The following is a 22,050-nucleotide window of genomic DNA, read 5'->3' as shown; positions in this document are numbered from 1 at the left end:
GAAGCAGCTCTAGAAGTCCTCTTTTGTGTGTCTTTCCAAGATGTGATAAAAAACATAGTGAATGCTTTTACTGGGCACCATCCATAGAAAGGCAGGCTCATAAAAACATCGCAGTGCATAGCCTCAGCCACGTTTTTCACCACATCTAGTACAGTGTGATTTTTGTATCTTCTTCAAAGTCAAAATGACCATGAAAGGTAAATGTTTTGTGTTAATCCAGGACATTGAGGCATCCTGGACAGACTCCAGAAAAAAGCCTTCCATAACTGCTTCAGAAAGTAGAAAGAATACTGTGATAAGTGGGTTGGAAGGGAGAAAAATATTGAGGGGGATTAATGGCAATATACTTTTAGTGGAATAAATTAAAAAATTTAAACATTCAATATATTTTTTGATCAGGCCAAATAAAATTTCTTAGGAGCTTTTAGGGAAGTCTTTACTAATTTGATCAAAACCTTTTCCACTACACCAAGAGACTCCATCACTGGACCAGGACCAATATTTAACAGCCTGAAATGTGTGCCGGAACATGCACAGTGTAAATGTAATGTGAATTACAAGTGAGATGGTAAAATCCATACTACGATTCCATAGGTCTGAGAAGAGATGCAAAAACTCATCATCTCTCAGGAAAATCAGACATGAATTTGTAGGTGTAAAGAGAAACTTGGCAAAGGCAAAGGGGAGGAATTTTTCAAACAGGAGAATTAATTTGTAATAACCAAGAGGTATAAAACAACAGAGTTCCAGAAGGAGCATTCACAGAGGAAGATGTTGGGAGAAGACTGGTGTACTAGAAAATACAGGGTGGATTCTGGAAGAGACATCACGTGACAAAGAGGAAGCCATGTTAACAGCAGGGAAAGCATTTTCAGGAGCCAGACGGCAGCAGGTGTGTGTGTGTGTGTGTGTGTGTGTGTGTGTGTGTGTGTGTGCCCAGCAGGTGAAAACGCACAGGTGTTAAGTGAAGCCTTTTCCTCCAGGAATAACTCTCTTACATGGTACATGGAATAAGTGAGGACTGCATGCAGGTACATAATGGATAATCTTTCAAGAAACCTGGCCGAGAAAGGAAGAAAACAAAGAATTAAGCTTGGAGGATGTTATGGTTTGTGTCTGGATGTTCCCCCAAAGCCTCATGCAGTCATGGAGGCAGGCTTCAGGAGTTTGTGACTGATTCACGGTCCAGTGCTGGAATTACAGGTGTGAGTGCTCACTCATCCTAGAGTGGGTGGAGCCGACACACAGTCCTCCTTTCTTGCTCTGGTCCTTTTGCTCTTTTCCGCTGCTGTGAACTGTTGCCCTCTGCCATGAGCCACCCTGCCTTAGACCCAGCAGATTATGGACTGAAATCTCCACAGACTGTGAGCTAAATAAACCTTCCCTTCCTTAATTTTGGGCACTGGCTATTTGTCTCAGCCGTGAGAGAAGAGTAACCAAGACGAAAGGCCATGCACAATTCAGACAATGCTCTTCAAGAATGGGACACATTTGAGCAAGCAGGCAAAGGGTACCCCAAGGGAAAGGAAGTTATGAAAGGGCCCGTGATAGAGAGCATGCTGATAAAACAGTTCCCAAAGTAGTCAGCAGTCTGTCTGCTTCCAGACCACGGTGACATCAGCGTCACTGAAGAGAGGAGCGGCAAGTTCCCTGTGAAGTCAGAGAGGAAGAAGCAAGGTAGGCAAGCTTCTGAGGCATCTGAGAGGGATTTATTTATTGGTGTGCAGGGTGGTGGCATATCACACTGGGCATAGCTGCTCATTTTCATTACATGACAAGTGGGATTTAGAGGGCCCCTCAGATCACTTTAAATTGCTGGCACATGTGTTTTGGTTGTTAGCATTTGAAAAAATACACAGCTAAAATTTAGTATTCACCCTGAATTCATAGCCATTTAATTGAAATCAATTGATTTATGCTTCCCTCACTAAATTTTGTTCAATATTTTAAGTGTAAATGGTACTTGGGTAACTTTTTTTGGCTTTTTTGAGACAGGGTCTCCCTATTGTGTTTAGGCTGGCCTTGAGCTCACTTTGTAGCTCAGGATGGTCTCAAACTTGCAAATGACACTCCTACCTCAGCCTCCCAAGTCCTGGGATTATAGGAATGTGCCACCACACCTGCCTGGCCTTGGTACAGTATTTTCCAGTTGGCCAGTAGAAGATGCTTTGTAACACAGGACAGTTCTTGAACCAAAATGTATTATAATGCTCATTAAAATCCACTCTGCTGGGAATGTAAAACATTTATTTAATGCACTACAAAATTCTCCATTTTACCATGCATTTTGAAATAATGTTAATTAGGAGATGAGGCAAAATATAATATATTTTCCTTAAATTTTAGGGCAATTAGCATAACTTTCATTAATGTGGTGTAATAACTGCAATTATTTTCATTTGCACTTTTTGGTAGAATTTATATTCATTAAAAGTCTATGATTTCATATTCTGCAAGATGAAAAAAGTGAGCGTAACTTTATAATGTTTTGTAGCAAGATAATACTGTAGGTGATTTCATTCATGTATTCAACGAGAAAGACCTATTACATGTAAGCACTATGACACATCAGTCTTCATGGCAAAATGTTGGGAGCTTATGATCTGGAATTCTCTATAATTCTAGTTGTGTGCTGTCCACTTAAATTTCTGCATCTGATGCATAAGCAACTAGCAAGCACTCCAGAGGCAGAGCAAATTTTTGACATGACCAGCATAATTTCAAGGATATAATTTATTATACTGGCAGAGAGTAAGGGATATATTTTGTTGTTGTTTTTTAAGGTTTAAGATTATAGAACCAAGAAAATTTGAGAGTTTCTGAGTGAATTTATTGTGTCCTGGTCATTTTCAGATTTTATTTTATACTTTTTAAAAAACCCTTAAGATTCTCTCCCCCATCCAAAATGATTTACATGAACTGGTTGAACATATTTTGCATAATAGTGAATCTGATCATCTCCTTGTAGTTTCAGAATTATTTTCTAAAGCCATTATTATATTTTTGCCTTTAAAATTTTTTTATGAGTACAGCACATGTTTGCAGCTATTACATTTATTATTGGGCATTAGTACATGTACGTAACACAATTTAATTGCTTGGTCATCCTCTACCCTTTCTATCTCACTGCTCCCATTTGCAAAAGATCTATTTCTGTTTTTCCTTAAGTTATTATTTTTTCCATCCCTGTATTTCCTCTCCCATTTTCTCTCTCTCTTGTTCCCTCCCTTTGGAGAAAGATTGCCCTAGTGCCCTTTGGCTCTCTTTTATTTTTCTCTTTATTTATATTTTGTGTTTTTCATATAAGAGAAACCATGCAATATTTGAGCTTGTGTGTCTGATTTATTTCACTTAATGTTATGGTCTCAAGTTGCATTCATTTACCTACAGATGCCTCAAGTTTATCATTCTTTATAGCAGAGTAATACTTCATTGTGTGTAAATATCACATTTTTTATTCAGTTATCTCTCAATGGGCATATCAGTCATTCCCAAAATGTAACTATCATAAATTGTGCAGCTATAAACGTGGGTATAGATGAATCATTAAAGAAATGCAAATCAAAACAACACTGAGATGCCATCTTACTCCAGAAAGACTGGCCATCAAGAAGTCAAATCATAGTCAAATCAAAAGATGGTGAGACTACGGGAAAAGGGAACCCTTCTACAGTGTGGCAGGGAGTGTGGTACAACCACTATGCAAACCGGTAAGGAGGTTCCTTGAAAACCTAAAACCAGAAATTCTATCTGATCCAGCAACTTCCCTTCTGGGGGTCTCCCTGGTTTTCTATGACATTTTTTGAAATCCCATAACCTGTCAATGCTAATTTTCACAAAAGGTTACTAAGCTTGAACTATGGGTTTGAGGAAATTACAACCATGGATTAGAAAGGGAGGGGACACAGGTTTATGGCCGATACACAGAAAATGAACTATTTTTTACAACTCCTTTCTCCTGGGGCCCGCAACTAATGAAGGCTAATTAAAACTGCATAAGCTTGTAACTCATGATCAAGTGCATTAGCAGCACAGACTGTATAGAAGCCCTGCCATTCTGATCCAGTTAGATGCGTTTTTCACCCTCTTGTGCTAGTAAACCCTATGTACGCTGAGGACACTGTTGCTAGCTAGCACAGTGGGCGGGTCACTTCACAGTATGCTACGTTACTACCCAGCGGAGGTAAAGCCCGGTGAACTCCACTGTAAGAGCTTAGTTTGTTCACAGTCTTCACATTTAGCACAGCGCCCAGCACGACTGTGAAAGGAACAGAGAGGAAGAAGGGAGACAAATGAGGCAAATCCTGGGTTCATGACCGAAGAGACGGAGCTTCTCCAAGGTTGCTGTAGAAGCCCGGACAGAACAAAAGCAGCAGAAAAATAGTTCTGTCCCTTTTTGTACACTCAGCCATATGACTTGAGTCACACATGCATCTTCCTGATTGTGTTTTGTGACTATCCTTCTCTCCCTAATGTCAAGACAATAAAATAATTCACTGAATGTGCATGCCCAGCTCCAGGGGAAAATGCCAAATAAGAGACAGGTCTAGCTCTTCAGGGAAATTACCTAGTTTAGATGAGGTATTTTAAGTCAGTACTTTCTCTGAATTGGCATTTCTATATATCTGCACTGTAGCAATTATGTATATTTATGCAAGTGACCATGATAAATGTAAATCCCCACATGTTCCTTTCTGTTTGCATTGCAGATATCCTCAAATTAGCAAACAAGGTAAAAGAGAGATCCTGACTAAATCAATAATTAACAGTTGTATCTTATTACATGTGGTACATGGATTTACCATCTATAAAAGACTTCCACGATCCATTCTGCCATTTATATTTAAAAATGGCCAACAGATATATTTTCACATAGCAAAAATTGATACATACATTAACCCAATTACTTAACTGGTATGTTCATGTTGGGCTGTGTGTTTGTGACCGTGTGTGTGTGTGTGAGGGTGTGTGTGTGTGATGGGGTACTTTTGAGTTAAAAGATGTGGTTTTAGATTTTTTATTTTTATGCACTTGAGCCTTATGATAAGACTCATCTTCCAGAGTTCCCCCGATATAGTGGATGCCATTCCTTCCTCCCAAACCCGATGAGGCAGGAGATGTTAGAAGTACAACGGTCCTCCTTTTTGAAATCTACCTCAGAACAGCATCTCACTAACTTACACACTGGTACAAACAAGAATGTTAGCTCCCTTGGTGACAAGAAGGCCATCTCCTATCAGTTGGACAGAAGAAAAGAAACATAATCCAAACTAACCACGGAGGAAGAGATTGTAGTCCTCTCATGCTAGTAAGCATACTCTATGGACTCAAGAATAAGACGTTTGATTTTCAAGGGTCCAAAACACCAATACTGACTTCTCACCACTCAGTCAACCAAATTAAAAAAATTTTCAGTTGACTTAAATGTCACGTCAACCAAAAATATTTGGTCTTGTAAATTAGCTCAGAATTCCCAGTGCTATGGTACTTGGTTCTCCCCACGGCTTTCACACTTTCCACGTTGGAACATGGCCCTGAGGCTGGGAGCCCTCTCTAGCTGGTTTTCCTCGGCACATGTCATGGGTTTTCTGCCTCCTGTGGTCACCTTCTGACCTTTAACGTGGGAGGTTTCCTGGGAATCTCCTGCTGTTTGCACACCCTCCTTAGATTCCTCTTACAGTGTCACTTGCACTGCCCGCACCTGCCAGCCCTGCCCGCTGGCCAGCTGAGAGGCGCCTTCTACTTGGCATCTTCCAAACTGGACCCTGGACTGCTCTGCCAGCACTCAGAACCCATCTCCATCCAACTTCCTGCCATGTCAGTAAGAGCAGCGCTGTTCTCATGCTGCTTTGGTCACAGATCTTGCTGTGGGTGACTCCTTCCTGTCCCTGCCATCCACCTTTCTAAGCAAGCCCCACAGCTCTTCCTTTAAAACATTCGCAGCCCATTTCCTGCTTCCTGGCTTCACGCCTGCCACCCCGCTCCCCTCCCGGCTTTGCTCCTGTCTTACTCAGCCCTCTGTGAAAGCCGCCCTGATCGTGTGTGTGTGTGTGTGTGTGTGTGTGTGTGTGTGTGTGTGTGTTTCCAGGCCTGCAGTCTCCTCCCAGCTCAGCAGCCAGCGAGGACCTCTCCGATGTCCTGTTGCGCATCATCTGTCCGCTCCTAAGGTTTGCCTGTGGCCCAGGCCCCAGCGGACTCCGCATCAGCTGCCTCGCTCCACCCACCACCTCTGATGGCATCCACCATCCATCCCATCCCCGCTCCCCTCAGCTGTAGCACCTTGGCCCCCGCTGCTCCTGCCTGCAGCAAGCCCAGCCCTGCCCGGGAGCTCTGTGTGCCTTCACACTCTTCCCGGGTCTCCCTGCAGCTCACGCCCTCCCTGTCCTCGGATTTCTGCAGGGTACCTTTCCCGGGCAGCCCTCTGTAAGACACACTGCCTTCCTCGCCCGCCCACCCTCCCCTCGCCTTTCCTTCTTCAGTGTTTCCTCCTTGCTCATCCCTGACATGCATTTCCTTGCTCCTTGCTAGAAGGACTGTGCTGTGATTAATTCCATATTCTCAACACCTGGACCCATGCTGGGCGCACAGTGCAGCCTCCAGAAGCACGCAGCGAATGAATGAATGAATGAGGGAATGAATGACTCTCACAGAAAAGCAGCATCGGCAGAGCTTTGTTTTTTCCCTGACAAAAAGTGGGGAAACTGATCTAAGGTAAAAGCCCACTGATACTACAGTTTTGTTTCTCCACTTTTAAGTGGTATGATGCCAACTCTGTAAGCGTTCCCACCATCACACTTCTCTCACCTGAAGACGCCTCTGGTGTCGGTGTCCTCACGTGGAGTTTCCCTCCACTGATGTCTATGGAACTTTGCCGTGCCTGTGCTGGGGTGTCATGCCACTGATACTATGTACTAGGTTCCCACACTTGGGGACCACAAAGCTACTCGTCCCTCTGTCTAGTCATGTATTCACTGGCCTTGGGACAAGGTCCAAGTCTGACTCTCAGTTTCTCTGTGAAATTTGGAAAGGAAAAGGTGAGGTCCTGAGTTTTAATACATGTACTAGTGGCTTGATGTACTTGAAAGCCTAAAGTAAGCCACTTCAAAAGAAAGATGACATCTCGCGGTTCCCCACCTAAGTCGTTTTGTGTCTCTCATATTCAGGTCAAGGTACAGATAGTGTGTGAGGAATATCAAGAGCAGAACACCTGTCACCAAAAACCGTCCCTTTATACCCTGAGCAGTCATAGCAATACTTGTGTCTCAGTCTGTACTGGTTAATCGGATGGAAGTAAGTTCCTGCCAGTGCCGAGTGAGAGGAAGTGATGAGCACCCCTTCCAGCTCTGGCCGCTAAGGCCTTCTGGTCCAGGCTCCGCTGATTTGTTCTCATTTAGGGAGGACCCGGTGGGGATAACCAAGGCCGGAGGGCACAGAGATCTGTCAGAGAGGAGAAGCCACTTTACTGCATGGAAGGGAGGTGCCTAGACGATTTGCTGTCAGAGAACCAGTGCACTGGAAATTACATGAGCACCGAACAGAGTTTTACTGAGCTACAAGGGATGATCAAAATAAAACATGAACATCTGAATTAAAAACGACTACAGCAAAAGACACACTGCCATTAACCCTCCTTGAGATAGTGCCGCTTGCTTTGAACACATCATCTTACTGTTCTTGCCACTTTCTGAGCAGCTCTGAAGTCTTCTTTTATGAATGTCTTCAAGAGGTGAGATAAAAAATATAGTGAACGCTGCTGCTGACCCCCACCCAACAGAAAGGTGAGTTTTCTGATGCTGTGTAACTTCAGGCTCTTTCCCAAAGTCAAAATGACCGTGAGGCAAACACGTTGAATGAATCAGAATGCTCAGGCAGCCACCATAGTGCAGTTAGAGACACTCAGGGCAGAGAATGTCCAGGACTGCTTCAGAAAGGGAGAGCACAGTGGGGAAGTGTGTTTGAGGCGAGAGTATTTCAGGGAAGGGAATGAAAGGCAGTGCGAGTTTGCCGTAATTTGTTAGGAATTTAAACATCACACTTGTGAGTTGCTAAGCCTTCAGGGAAATCTAACCCAGCAGCCGGGTTACGAGGCCGTTCACAGGCGTGTGTGTGCTTATCACCAGGCTTGCTCTGCCGCACACACTTCCGCCTGCCGATTCTGCACACTAAGCTGGATTATACACCATTTGAGGTGGAAAACTGTTATAGTTTAATTAACATCGTGATTGTTAAACCAGCTCCTCAAAGGCTCCTGTGTTCAGGAGTGGGGTTTTCAGAAGGTGAGGGGATCTAATTTCAAGGACGGCTCAGGTCGTCATCTGATGGCATCATGGGGAGGTGACAGAGGGGAGCCTCGCTGAAAGGATGCGTTAATGGGCTGTGGCCTTGGGGGTGCCACGTGGGCCCTGGCCCGTCTCTCCTGCTTTTCCACTCCTGCTAGCAGTTTTTCTCCGCCACACGCCACACACCGTGGCCCTCATGCTTCTCCTGGCCCCCGGCCTGAAAGCCACGGAGCCAGCTGACCACAGACTGACCCTGGGGGGCAAACTAAAGGTTTCCTCCTCGAAATGGGCTTTCTCGGGTGTTTTGTGACAGAGACAGAAAGCTGACTAATACAAATGCACATTTTTTGGTTTCTTGCAATCCCTCTGGATAACAACCTTTTCAAACAACTGGTGCTTTTAGGTCTTACAGAAATATTCCCATATCAGAGCATCAGATTTTTTACTGATGTGTATTTAGATCTGTTTTATGCTTAGTCTGTTCTCTGATGATTTCTTACCTTAGTTCTTTTCATGGCGTGGTGGTTTTTAAGTTCTAAGCATGACTCAAAAGTATCTTTTATATAACTAGGTGATTGCTTCAACCTCCAAATAGCAACATGAACAAAATAAAAAAATAGTATTTAGAGGTAAAGAGGCACCATGTATGAAACTTACTCTCAAATGGTTCAGCAAAACCCCCACCCCATTTATAAAATGAAAGGGCAAAATTATAACAATGTGGGTAGATACACTTGCATTTCTCTGTGAATCTCAAATTATTTCTAAGTAAATTTTTTTAGAAAAAAAGTATTGGTGCCATTAAAATACCAATACCCTTTATAGCATGCCTTTTATTATTTTCTCCATACAGTTTAAAAATTGGGATACAATGTATTTATCTGATATGCCCTTTGATATTTTGAAGCAAGAATTTTCTACTTAAATGCAACTTTCTTTGTACATAGTTTTTTTTTTTCCCTAAACCAACCTGTAATGTGGTCTAACTAGACTCCTAGAAACTCTGAATTCTCTTTGATATATAAAAAGAGAGATGAGCAATACTCATTTTAGTTAGTTGTTCTGTTGTCAGGATAGGGAGGTAATATACTTATCTAGTGAAAATTATGAGGGACATGTTCTCTAGAAATAGGAAGAATAAATTATAAAACCCAGTTCACTGCAGTTGATGAGAAGTTCACTAAGTAAGCAGGGATGTTTTTGTATTTTAATCCAAGTGAAATCAAAACCCACACGAGGCTTTCTCCTAGCAGTCGGGCCGGAATGCTTTGCTCCAGCCATCAGAGGCCTCTGTGCGCAAAGAGTGAACCAGTTTCCTCTTCGAACCAGGCTGAGCGTTAGGCAGTGAAGTATTTAGAAATAAGGTGCTGTGCTCCTTGAACCATTACAACACAGAACAACACTGGCAACCTAATCCCCAAAGAGCACTAATTAAGAAATGAATGCAACAGAAACATTCTTAGGTGAAGTAGAAATTGGAAGAAAGATAGAAAATATTGATTTCAATGCAAGTGAAATACATTTGGAAAAATGAAGGAAAAAGATAATTTTCTAAGATAATATATATTATGGAAACCCAGCTCAGGTGTGACAGAAATCCTAATCATCATAGAAAAAATTAAGAAAGTTATAAAATGGGTAGCTAAACCCGTTCCAAATTAAACCAAACACACAAAACCAAGCAAGACTCAACACACCAGAACGAGATAATTGTAGAGATGCCTACTATATCTTCAAGGGAAGGCAACTTTAATGCTCATTAAATTGTCTCATAGCACAAAAGGAGGATTCTGGTGTTTATGACACTCACTGGCATAATACTGATAGCAAAATCTGAGAGACAGAGACAGAAAAAAGGAAATCTTCAGACCAGCATAATGAATTTGTATTCATTTCAAATTATATATAAACAAAATGTAAAAGCACATTATACTCTGTGTAGGTTAAGCATACTTTATTCTTAGGGTGAAAGGGTAGCACAATGCTCAATACTAATAAATCCCTTACTACAATTCATTATCTAAGTTAAAGAAAGAAAACATTTCATCCCCAGAGCTGCCAAAGAGCTTTCGATAAAATTCTGCATCAACTTTTAGTAAAACTCTTAATGAAATGGGAGCTGAAGGGTATTTCTTTAACAGGGTGCATATTAACCTCAAAGGAAAAGCTTACAGTGTGTTTAAAGGTAAAAACTACCAATGTTTCCATTTATCTTATCAATAAGATGGGGATTCAGGAAGCGGCAGACAAATGGATTAAATAAGATAAATCAGAAGTATGCAAATAAGAAATTCGGGAAGCAAAAGGCTTGCTATTTGTACATGGCATAAATGTTTGTCCCCAAAGCTTATAAAGTGAAGTTAGAAAATAGAAGAAGTAAGAATGTAACTTGGTAAAGAAATGTATAAGATTATTATTCAATAAAACTTCTGCCAGGGGATAGATAACAAATGTAACCAATAAAGGACATGCTTCTATTGGCATTTGTTCTGTATTTCTCACCAAAAGAATATTGAATTCATGATAAAAAAGAAATGGTAGGCTTGTTTAACACTTTATCTCTGGTCCAGACAGAGAAATTAACAATGCCTAACATATTTGAGCATTTAAAGAAGCGTGTGTTAAAGAAAAGGAAAAGTGGATCCATCCCACATATCTGTACTCTGTAAAGGTAGATTATAGAGACGCATCGCGTTTATAAAAGAAAATACAAAAAGCAACAAAAGTGTTCATTAGTATGTGACCAAATAAAGATGAAGAATAACACATACATCATCTGAACCAATATGTAAAACGCTCCAAAAAATGTTTAAAAAACCCCAACAAGGCCTGATGCCATTATACATCTAAAAGGGCTGAAATAATTTAAATATTCCATTTTTTAAAACAACAAAATCATTAGAAATGAACAATGGAAAAGTTGGAAAATTCCAAATATTTGAAAAGTAAACACCTTTCTAAGAAAGCAGTGAGCCAAAGACAAAATTATACCCTGAGTCAAAACAAAAGCAGAAACAAAAGCATAGCATTTCAAAATCTACAGAATTAGAGTAGTTAGAGTGAAACAGCTTGAAAGCTTTTATTAGAAAAAGGGAGCTAGAATTACTGGTCTAAGCATTCACTCAAAAAGACAGACAGAGAAGGAAAAGTAGATCAAACCTCAAGTGGGTAGAAGAAAAGAGATTACAGAGATCAGAGTGGAAAATACTGAAACAAAAACAGAAGCATACAAAGAAAATCAATGAATGAAAAGTTGGTTCTATAAAAAGAATCCCATAAAATATATATCAATAATTTATACAAATTCTACAATTGAGAAAAATTATAGATGTTTATGGGGAAACAAATGACCAAAACTGACACATGAAGAAATAAACAGCAAATTGGAACAGCCCTAAATGGAGAAAAGAAATGCAGCTAAGAACAGAAAAAGTTTTCTAACGCATAAAAGTCCAGCCTAGAAGCTGTATTGTGTCTAACTGTGAAGGAAGCAATAATGTGCACCCACATCATCTCTTTCACAGAGAGTGAGTGGGTGAGGGTGTTGTAACTCATGCTATTTGGCCACTGTTATCCTAATTCTAGTTAGACAAAGTTACCCCATGAAAAGGAAACAAAAGAATAATCAGCCCCTACCCAGGCTTAAAAATCCTTCACAAGGTATAAGCAAACAGAATCCAGCAGCACACAACCACATGGGATCATGCTGAGGATGCAAAATTAGTTCAACCTTTAAAAATCATGTTACATAATATACCACATTAATGGAAAAACAGACCAAATTATAAGATCATCTCAATAGATATGGAAAAAAATCTGATAAAACCCAGGACTCATGAATTATTAAAATTCTCATCAAACTAAGACCAGAATAGAACTTTCTCAACTTGAAAAAGGGCACATAAAAGCCTGTACTGAAAATCACACTTTAATGGTGCAAGACTAATGTTTGCTCCCTAAAACTGGCAGCAAGGTCAGGATGACTCAGGATGACACTGTCCTGCCTTGCATTCAACTGTGTACCAGAAGTTCTAGCCAATGTAATAAGGCGAGGAAAAGAAGCCAGAAATCTACATATTTGAATGGAGGAAATAAAAGCACATTACTAGATGACACAAAAACTGTGTACAAAATATTATGGGATTTCAAAAGTGCTTAGATCTGAAAAGTGAATTTAACAAATTTGCAGTGTACAAGAACAAAAAAGAAAAACATAAAGGCATTCCTATATACTAGCAACAAATAATTTGAAAATGACATTAAGACAACACTTCTCTGTAATTCCAGCTACTTATGAGACCGAGGCATGAGAATGCTCAGTAAGAGGGCAGCCTGGTGACTCGGCAAGGCTGTGCTAGGGTTTGTCCTGAGGTGTCTCCCAAGAGCCTTTCATGCTCATAGCTGGGGCTTTTGGAAGGTACTGGATCATGGCGGTGCTGTCCTCATGGGCAGATCAGCCTACTGGTAGGTTTACAGCTAAATGTGCCTGCAGAAGCTGGGCCCTGTTCTGAAGAAGGGAGTCACAGGGGCGTGTCCAAGAGGGACCTTCTCCCTTCCCAGGCCCTCCCTTTGCTCTTTCTGCTTCCTTCCTCTATAGTTTGAGCCTTTGTGCTCTGTCATGGCCTTGTGCCACACCGGTCTGCTTTGGAGGAGCAGACTATGGACTGAAACATGGGCCAAAATAAGCCTTTCCTCCCTGTGGGTGTTAGGTATTTTGTCCCAGCAAGGAGGGAAATTACCAAGACACTGTCAAAACAAAACAAAAATAGCAACAAAGTTTGGGGATATAGTTCAGCGGTAGGATGCTGCTGGATTCAATTCCCAGTTCTAAACCATCATCACCCTCACCACCACCACCATCACACAAGGCAAGAAAACAATTGTTTACAATAACATAGAAAACAATAAATAGCTAGAAATAAGTTTAACAAAAAGGTGCAGATTTGCACGTTGAACACTGTCAATCAGTGCTGAGAGAAATTAAGGAAGGCCCATATGAATGTAGAGCTATATAGACCACCCTGAAGAACTGAGAGGTTTAATGGGAAAGAGGAAAATTGTTTTGTAGAATCATTGCAACTTCAGGCTCAGCAGGCCTTTAACAAAATGATTTAAAAGCCAGCCCTAAAATTTATGGAATTTCTGTGGAAATGCACAGGACCTGGCATAGACAAAATCAGTTCGAAAAAGCAGAAAAAAGTTGGGGGACACAGACTGTAATTTCAATACACAGCATGAAGCTACAGTTATCTAGAAAGTGTGCTATTAACATCATAGACGCACAGTTCAACGGAAATGGATAATATAGAAACAAGCCCCCATATTTCTACTAACTAATCTTTGTTATAAGTGCCAAGGCAGTTCAGTGGGAAGGAATAGCTTTTCCCCCAGGAAACTGGTGCTAGAACAATTGGATATGTATGTGCAAAAAGTGAAGTAAGTCACTTTTTACATTATAGATAAAATTACCTTAAATTGGTTTACAGACCTAAATATAAATATTAATGCTTACATAAACCGTAAAAGAAAACATAGGGAAAAAGTCACAATTTTGGGTTAGGTAAAGTATAACACCCAAAGAAAGATCCATGCAAGGGGAAATTAATATAAATTTGATGTTATCAAACTTGGAAAACTTTTGTCATTCAAAAGCCAGCAAAAAGAAAGTGAAATGACAAATCCCAGACCTGGATAATACTTGCAAATCATCTATTTTAATTAGCGATAATAACATGCTACGATCCTGCCACTACACAAAGCTGTTTTAAAGAGGACCTGGGCTCTGACTTCATAAGGAACTTCTATAACTCAAGAAGACAAAAAGCCAATAATACAAATGGGCAAGATATATAATTAGGGATTTTACCAGAGAAGATACATCAGTGCTAATAAGCACATGAAAATATGTAAAAAGATTAGAGAGATATAAATTAAAACTACAAAAAGTAGCAGTACATACTCACTAGAATGATTACACTAAAAATGGTCCATTATGCCAAATGTGAGAAGCAATAATTGGAAGCCATCTACACTGTTGGTGGAATATAAAATAGTATAGCCATTTTGGGAGACGTTTCCATTGAAGAATACACTTTGCACACTTTCCAGGTACACCATTCCAAGGAATCTGACCAAGAAAAATGACAACATCCCTACAAGCGATCACTTGTATCCCAATATTTATAGCAAAATTACTCAAAACCACCTGGAAAAAAAATAACTGGTATATGTAATCACTGGTCAATAGACAAAAATAGGTTAATATAATGCAATAATACTAGTCAGTAAAAGAAACAAACCATTCATATGTGTATCTGTTGTGTAATTCTCAACAGTGTTATGCTAACTAAAGCACTAAATCCTTTATGATGTGATTTATAAAAATGGATCAGTAAAATGAGATAGCAGATTTGTGGGTACGTGAGGTTGGAGGTCTGACAGAGGACAGGCACCAAATGGGCACTAGAGCATTTGGGACAATGACATTCCAGGGATTTATGTTATTTATAAAACTATCATTTTAGCAAAACATAATGAAAGATATGCTACAATTGGTTACTTTAATGGTATGCAAATTATATCCCATAATGTATGCTAAAAAAGTAAATTCTTATAACCAATTAGTTTATAGCAAGACACACGTATGTATGGTATCTTCCTATCCATAGTGAAGGTACTCCATATACTCATATATGAGCTGTAGACTACAAACCTTCTGGAAGCATACATGCAAAAATATAGCTGTCTGGGGAAAAGAACTGAAAGCATGGGGAAGGGACAGATAACTGCTTTTCATTCAGTACTTTCTGATAAATAATTCAAGCAATACACTTTTGCTGTATAAACAATAACAACCACCTTGGTCCTGATATAAGAACCCAGGCCTGTGACCCTGCTCTTGAAAACCTATGCTTATTTGCACAAGAATAAAGCACTTCTGATTAGCTTACAAGATAATCAAAGTGAACCTCATCATAAAAACATGGTGCCAGGTCTTATTAATTTCAGAGAGATCAGGACAAACCACAGGAATTTGAAGAGATTCAAGAGGTTTTTTCGACTAAAATGAGTGAGTCAGAGAGAGCAAGGGACTGAGGGGGACAGAACGAGAGAGAGTGGGCCCACCGTCTGGCACAGGTGTGTGATGGTGGGTTGCAACCATATAAATAGAGAATTCCAAAGCACATTTTCCTGCTATGTCATGCTTTTAAAAGCAACCACTATGTCAACTGTGCCCAGATTAATTTCTATAAATCATGCCGTGGATACTGTCTGGTGGTTTTCAGTTACATTTGCAGCATTAAAAACCTGCTTCAAAAATTTGATTTTCAAGTAGACCTTACGAACGTGGGGCTATTTAGTTAGGAAAGTTTGTTTTAATTGTAAAGATGTAATGGAAGAAATTAAAACACACTGCCAACACTTCCCCACCGCGATTCAAGAACTGGTTGTAGCAATGCCTTAAGAAGGTGAAATTTAGTAAGACTTTGCCATCACAATTTCCATGTTTAGCACAGGTACCCAATACTGTGTTTAGTATTGCTCATAAACACAAAGCATTTGGTGAATCCCCATGGGCTGCCTCCTAGAAAGGAAAATCCTGCAGACAGGGTTACAGGAGTCACCAGTGGAGCCTCTTTCAGTCGCAATCCGAACTGCCAGGGCTCTGCTGCGGATCTGAGGGTCACGCGTGTGGTCTGCACGCATGATCTCCTCACAGCACTGCTCCTTTTCACCCTTCTCTGCCGAGGCTCCAAGTCACTTTAGCCTCCACAGAGAGGTAGTGCACACCCACTCGGGTCACTCAGAGCTAAGGCCGATGTCATGGGGGGCAGTGGTGTCATCTCTCCTTGGGATAGGTCAGGTGGCTGAGCTAATGGACAGCCAAGGCAGAACTCGTCGGAGTCTTTGCCTTCGATGCCGTAAGTCTTGGAGGACTCTATCTGTGGTCACCTCTCTCGCCCATCCCCAGTTTCATGGACCTTCAAGAGCACAGTGGCACACTGGCTTTTACTTTTTGGCACTGATCATTAAGAGAAGCAGAGAGGAGCCTCTGCTTGGCCCATTCCCTCCTCACAGAGAAGGCAGCAGGGAAGAAACATCCTTCCCAGCCTTGAGCCCCTCACTGCCCCATTTCCACACTTCACTCAGTGCGGCCTGAGCTTCAGCCCCAGCCTTTCTGTAGCAGGTCAGGAAGGTGGGCAGAGGGAGGGGGACAGTAGTACCCATAACAGAGGAAGAAGGGACTAGAAAAATACTTCTGCCCTCTGGAAAGTGCTTGGACAGCACACAGCTCCCGTGGTCCTTATGAGGTCATCCAGTTTATTCCTCGGCTTGGTAGAAGCCACCTAGCTCCCACCTGCAGCCTGGAACCCTATGCATGACTGCCACATTGAGTGGCCACGCAGGTTTCCAGGTCACTCTGTGGGCAGACAGTCTGAGCCCTCTACAACTGGAATGGTGATGACCTTTTGAGACAGAAGACCTTCATAGTTGAGGGTCAGCCTCTACCCTCCAAGTTCATAGCAAAATGTTGGTAAGCCCGAAAGCATCATTTTGATTGTGTGTCATACAAACTACAAAAAGATAGATTCTCAAAATCCAAATATCCAGCTTTCCACACATGTTTTCTACTCTTGCTCTTTTACCACTCTTTAAAAGCATGAACTTCATCATGCTGTATGGAAATCTCTATTTTAACAAGATTACTGTAAACGTCTTACTAGTTTACCCACGCACTGCATTGCTGAGCCAGACTTTGTCTTACCTCCTCGATGGATAATCAAAGAAGTCTCGCTCCCAACGGGGCAGTCCTTAAGTATGTCCACGACTTCTGTATGGCTCAGGTTCTGTACATTCTGCTGGTTGATCTCAACAATGAGGTCGCCTTCACACAGGCCAGGGCATCCCTGAATGTCAAGTATTTGTTTCACCCGCTGTCCTGTGGGACTATCGGCAATGGTGAAGCCAAAGCCCTGGGCACCTTTCACAATGGTTAAGGTCATAAGTTCAGCTTGGGTGGCCCCAGAGGAAGCCATAGACACATTGTCGTCATGGACGGGTGGTGGATACGTGCCATCTAGCTGACTGTCAGTTGGTATGGAATGCAAAGGGTGGGGTGGCCGATCTGTAATATCTGGAACCGACTGTGAGGTCCGAGAAATGTATTCCAAATACGTTTCATAGTTATGTCTTCCATTGACCATTACTGGAGGGGGCCTCTCCATTATTGCAAGGGGTGGCACCATGCTGTTGGCAGGATCTTCCGGATCAAAGGGCAAAGGGTAGCCACGACACAACACCAGGTTGACACTCTGACCAATGGGAACAGACTGGAAAAGTTTGACAACATCTGCATGAGTATGTCCAAGGACACAAACTTCATTAATATAGACAATGACATCACCTGCAAGGAAGAAAGAGAAATTGACAACATGAGGTAAGTTCAATTAACAGTGACAGAGAGAAATGGAATTATTTATGAGACCAGTGAAAGGGGTGCTCTGTTTCTCAGTAAGCAGTGAAAAAAATCAATTAGAATAATACTTAAATTCGCTGTAGGAGAGTCAAGGTTACAACAGGTCTGCCAACAAATATAATGATCCAGTGCTGAATAAAATACCACTTGGTTATTTTGAATTCAGAAATAATTTCATTATTCAGAAAGGAAGGCTCAGGAAAAAAAAAAGGAGAGGAGGATTTGTATCTTGAAAAAATACACATTCTATGCTCATTTTTCTTCTTCTTCTCTGGTACATTTCAGTTCACAAAATTTTTCAAAATGAAATCAAGAGTGTGTGGTCATGAGTTTTGGATTTTAAAAAAAGCTCCGGTATTTGGGCTTTCATGGTACCTTTGTTCCTCTTCAAGAAGTCATCAGGAGGACAAAATGAGACAGTGAAGGAGCAGTTTGGGATGGCGCTCTGCACACGGTAAGATCTCCAGCAGTGTGGACCGTTAGTAGCATCTTGCTGAAGCAGAATGCAGGAGAGCGGGGGCCCAGGAACTCCAACAGGAAGCTGCTATGCTGGTCCTCTAATCACCAGTGCATTGATATTGCTGCTGGCCATTTTCAGTAATGGCACTTGTCCTCTTTCTCCAGTGAATTATCACAGATTTGCAGAGGTCTACTGGTTAGAAGCTAAGTTTATGAAATGAGAAATTCCTTGCATATAGATTATTATTATAGAACATATTCAGAAGAACCATTTTTTTTTTCTCCAAGTGTGGAAAGTCATGGTTGTTTGCAGTAATTGTTTTAAAATTTTCAGTGGTGGATGAGTGACAATTTTACGTTTGGAGAACTGGTTTAACCTGGATTGGCATAGCTACTTTCCCAAACCATTGTACCCATCAACTGCACCTGTGCACTGAGACTGTTAATCCCTCACCCCCACCCCATGGGCGCGCGCACAGGAGCGCATGCAGGATAAACAAGACGCGTCTCCACAGGTTGTCAAGAGAATCACAAAACTCAGGCTAATTCGCGGTGGCTAGGGATTCCACTCTGAGACAGCCTTGTCCATCAGGCTCGCAAACACCAAAAAAATGAAAAACAAGGTTGAAGAGTTAACAACTCTTCCAGATGTTCAGAGGTATAGGGAGATGAAATGATTTCTCCTCCTGATGTCTAAGAGGTTAAATCATTCTCTGAATAAAATAATCCTATGTGCCGCCCAAGGCATTGACTCCATGATTTACTTTTCCCAAATGTAAGCAGACCCCTTGAAAGTGAGACCACCAAAAGTGCATTTTCAGGAACGGGGCTAGGTCCAGAGAAGTGAAAGATTGTTTTTTCTATACCCAGGATCAAACTCAAGCCTCAGGTTTGTCAGGCAGGTGCTTGTGCCACTGAGCTAAATCCCCAGCCCAAGTGTCAGATTCACATTAGGCTTTTCCTGTTTCCCTCATGTTTTGTGGGGCGAGGAATGGAATTTAGGGCCTCACAAGGGCCAGGTGAGTGCTGAGGTCCCTTCCATCCCCAAGCCGTGCCTCTGCTATTTCTAACTGTTATGACACATTTTATACACTTAAGAGGTTAAAGGAAAAATGAATCCCAACCTAATAAAAATTGTTAACATCACCTGACACCTCTGTGGGCTCCTTCCACCTTTATTTCTTTAACTGCCCTTTCCAGAAATAACCACTGCCCTAGACGTGAGGCTAGTCATTTACAAGGACATAATATTTTATGTCACATCTAGGTACCCAAAAATACTATCTCCAAATAACATTCAGTCCCTAAATCACCATCTTTAAAATTGTCATGTGTATTTTGCAAATGGTGTACACTTTAGCACTTGGATTTCCCTCAAGAACATATTTGTGATATTGAAGCCTGAATCTCTAGGTCATGAGTTTCCCTCTAATGCTTAACATCTATTGTTTGGCCACATCACAGTGTCTTAACATTTAGTCATTCTGCCGGTGGACTTTGGGGTTCTCAAGAATCTTGGACTTTTTAAAGATTACTCTGCTGTGAGCCTCTGTGCACACACGGGAGTTTTCCTGAGCTATGCACCGGGGTGGAGAACAGTTTTTTTTTTTTTTTTTTTATTATTTAAGAGGAAAAAGAGAAAAACACAAAACAAACCAAAGCGGCGTAAGGGTACACGCAATACAGAACTACAAAAACAAAACAAAACAAAACAAAACAAAACAAAACAAAACAAAACAACATAACAGTAAGAAATCACCTGCTAGTAGATTACACACTATCTTCTTGAAAATAGTTCCTCAAATCACAGTATCAAAGAACACAAGGTGGACATTCAAACAGGGAGACTGCAAACAGCTGTGTTCAATGTTCCAAAAACATTGATAAAGTCAGCTATTTAACACCCCCAAACACACTTGCTGTTATATCCGTTAGAGCTCTTTTTCTTTTTTTTTTCCCTCTCTTTTTTACAACAAAATTTACACATCTTGGATTTTATTACTCCTTAGTGCTTATTACTTTCTTTGGGGGGGGGGGAAGAATACAGTCAAATATGGCAAAACAAAGCTGTCAGTCAATACCAAGGATAGACATAGCACATGGTGTAGAACAGAGTACAAGTTTATCAACAATGGTTATCATTGTTGTCCCTTGTTTCCTTAAAAAGAATTGTCTATCTCATTAGATATTATAAAGTTGGACAAAACAGTAGAGAACAAGACCAATAAAACTTAGGCATTGTAAACATTACAGGACTTCCAAAGAAGACAATAGTCAAACCAGAATGGGTATCTTAGTGAATCTTATTGTCTTCAAAGTAGTTGCCTATGTCTTCAAACTTGATACTATCATATAGAATGGAACAGAGTCTAATCAGTCAAAACAAGATCGTGGGAGTACTACAGGACTTCAAAACAAGTTAATAGGAAATCAAAAAGAGTTACTATTTATATATCCTAATTTTTTTGAATTTTTTCTTTAATTAAGACAAACATAAGAAATGACTAAATAATTTTTTTTTGAAACAATAAGGGGGAGATTGAGATAAAACAGGACATAACAATATAACAATAGAGGTCACAGCATGACTGTTTCAACAACCTAGTACTTCACCACCTTATAACCTGACTTAATAGTAGTTACCATAGTGTCTTTTTCCTTGAAATATTTGGATAAAACTTCATATACTCTAGCTTCAAATATTTTCATATCAAGAAGCCCAGAATAAAGCCTTTCTAATTAATGAGTGAAAACTTTATAAGGCTTCAAGGCCACCTAATGGGGAATCACGATTACCACATATTTTTATATATTTGAATCATTATTTACATTAGAGAAACTATTCGGTATTCACACATGCGAGATTGATTTATTTCACTAATGAGTATGGTCTCAAGCTGCGCCCATTTATTGATAAATATCTCAATGTGATCCTTCTTTATAGCTGAATAATACTCCATTGTATAGAAATACCACAACTTTTTTATCCATTCCTCAGTTGATGGGCACTTGGGTTGTTTCCAAGATCTGGCGATTACAAATTGTGCTGCTATAAACATAGGTGCACATATATCACTGTGGTATGATGCTTTCAGTTCTTCTGGGAATATGCCTAGAAGTGGAATAGCTGGAATAAATGGGATTTCCAGTCCCAACTTTTTGAGAAATCTCCAGACAGATCTCCACAAAGGCTGTACCAGTCTACACTCCCACCAGCAGTGCAGGAGAGTTCCTTTTTCCCCACAGCCTCTCCAGCATTTGTTGTCGATTTTCTTGATCCTGGCCATTCTTTCAGGAGTGAGATGGTATCTCAGTGTGGTTTTAATTTGCATTTCTCTAATGACCAATGATGATGAGCATTTTTTCATGTATTTATTTGCCATTTGCATTTCTTCATCTGAGAATTGCGTATTCATCTCAGATGCCCATTTTTGGATTGGATCTTTGAATTTCGGAGGTCTGAGTTTCTTTAATTCTTTATATGTTTTAGACAAGAGGCCCTTGTCTGAGAGAGAGTTCACTAAAATCTTTTCCCAGTTTGTGGGTTTTCTTTTCACTATGCTTGAGATTTCTTTTGACATGCAGAAACTTTTTAATAAGAAGTGGTCCCAGTTATTGATTCTGGGAAGTATTTCCCGTGCGGTTTGAGTCCTGTTCATGAATTCTTTACCTACTCCTATGTCTCCAAGGTTTCTACCTATTTTGTCTTCCAATAGATTTAGTGTTTCTGTTTTAATATTCAGATCTTTGACCCATTTAGATTTTAATTTAGTACATGGTGATAGACATGGGTCTAGCTTTAGTTTTCGGCAAATGGAGAGCCAGTTTTTCCAG

The 22,050-nt window shown here is 40.6% G+C and overlaps 1 protein-coding gene across 13 annotated transcripts in view; it reads right to left on the bottom strand.

Moving 5' to 3' along the window:
• Magi2 (membrane associated guanylate kinase, WW and PDZ domain containing 2) overlaps window positions 1-22,050 on the bottom strand; it is a 1,223,070-nt gene that overhangs the window by 196,956 nt on the left and 1,004,064 nt on the right. For 12 of the 13 annotated variants that reach the window (XM_063233871.1, XM_063233916.1, XM_063233891.1 and 9 more), the window contains one exon: window positions 17,047-17,685. The exons of the other annotated variant lie outside the window; for it this stretch is intronic. In XM_063233871.1, coding sequence (XP_063089941.1) covers window positions 17,047-17,685 — 639 coding nt within the window. The remainder of the gene's footprint in view (window positions 1-17,046; window positions 17,686-22,050) is intronic. 13 annotated transcript variants of the gene reach the window in all.

Source organism: Cavia porcellus, unplaced genomic scaffold, assembly GCF_034190915.1.
Source record: "Cavia porcellus strain 051 isolate PalLab524CR breed Dunkin Hartley unplaced genomic scaffold, mCavPor4.1 scaffold_2, whole genome shotgun sequence".
Lineage (NCBI taxonomy): Eukaryota > Metazoa > Chordata > Mammalia > Rodentia > Caviidae > Cavia > Cavia porcellus.
Note: the sequence above shows the minus strand (reverse complement) of the source record. Positions and strands in the feature narration are given on the sequence as shown.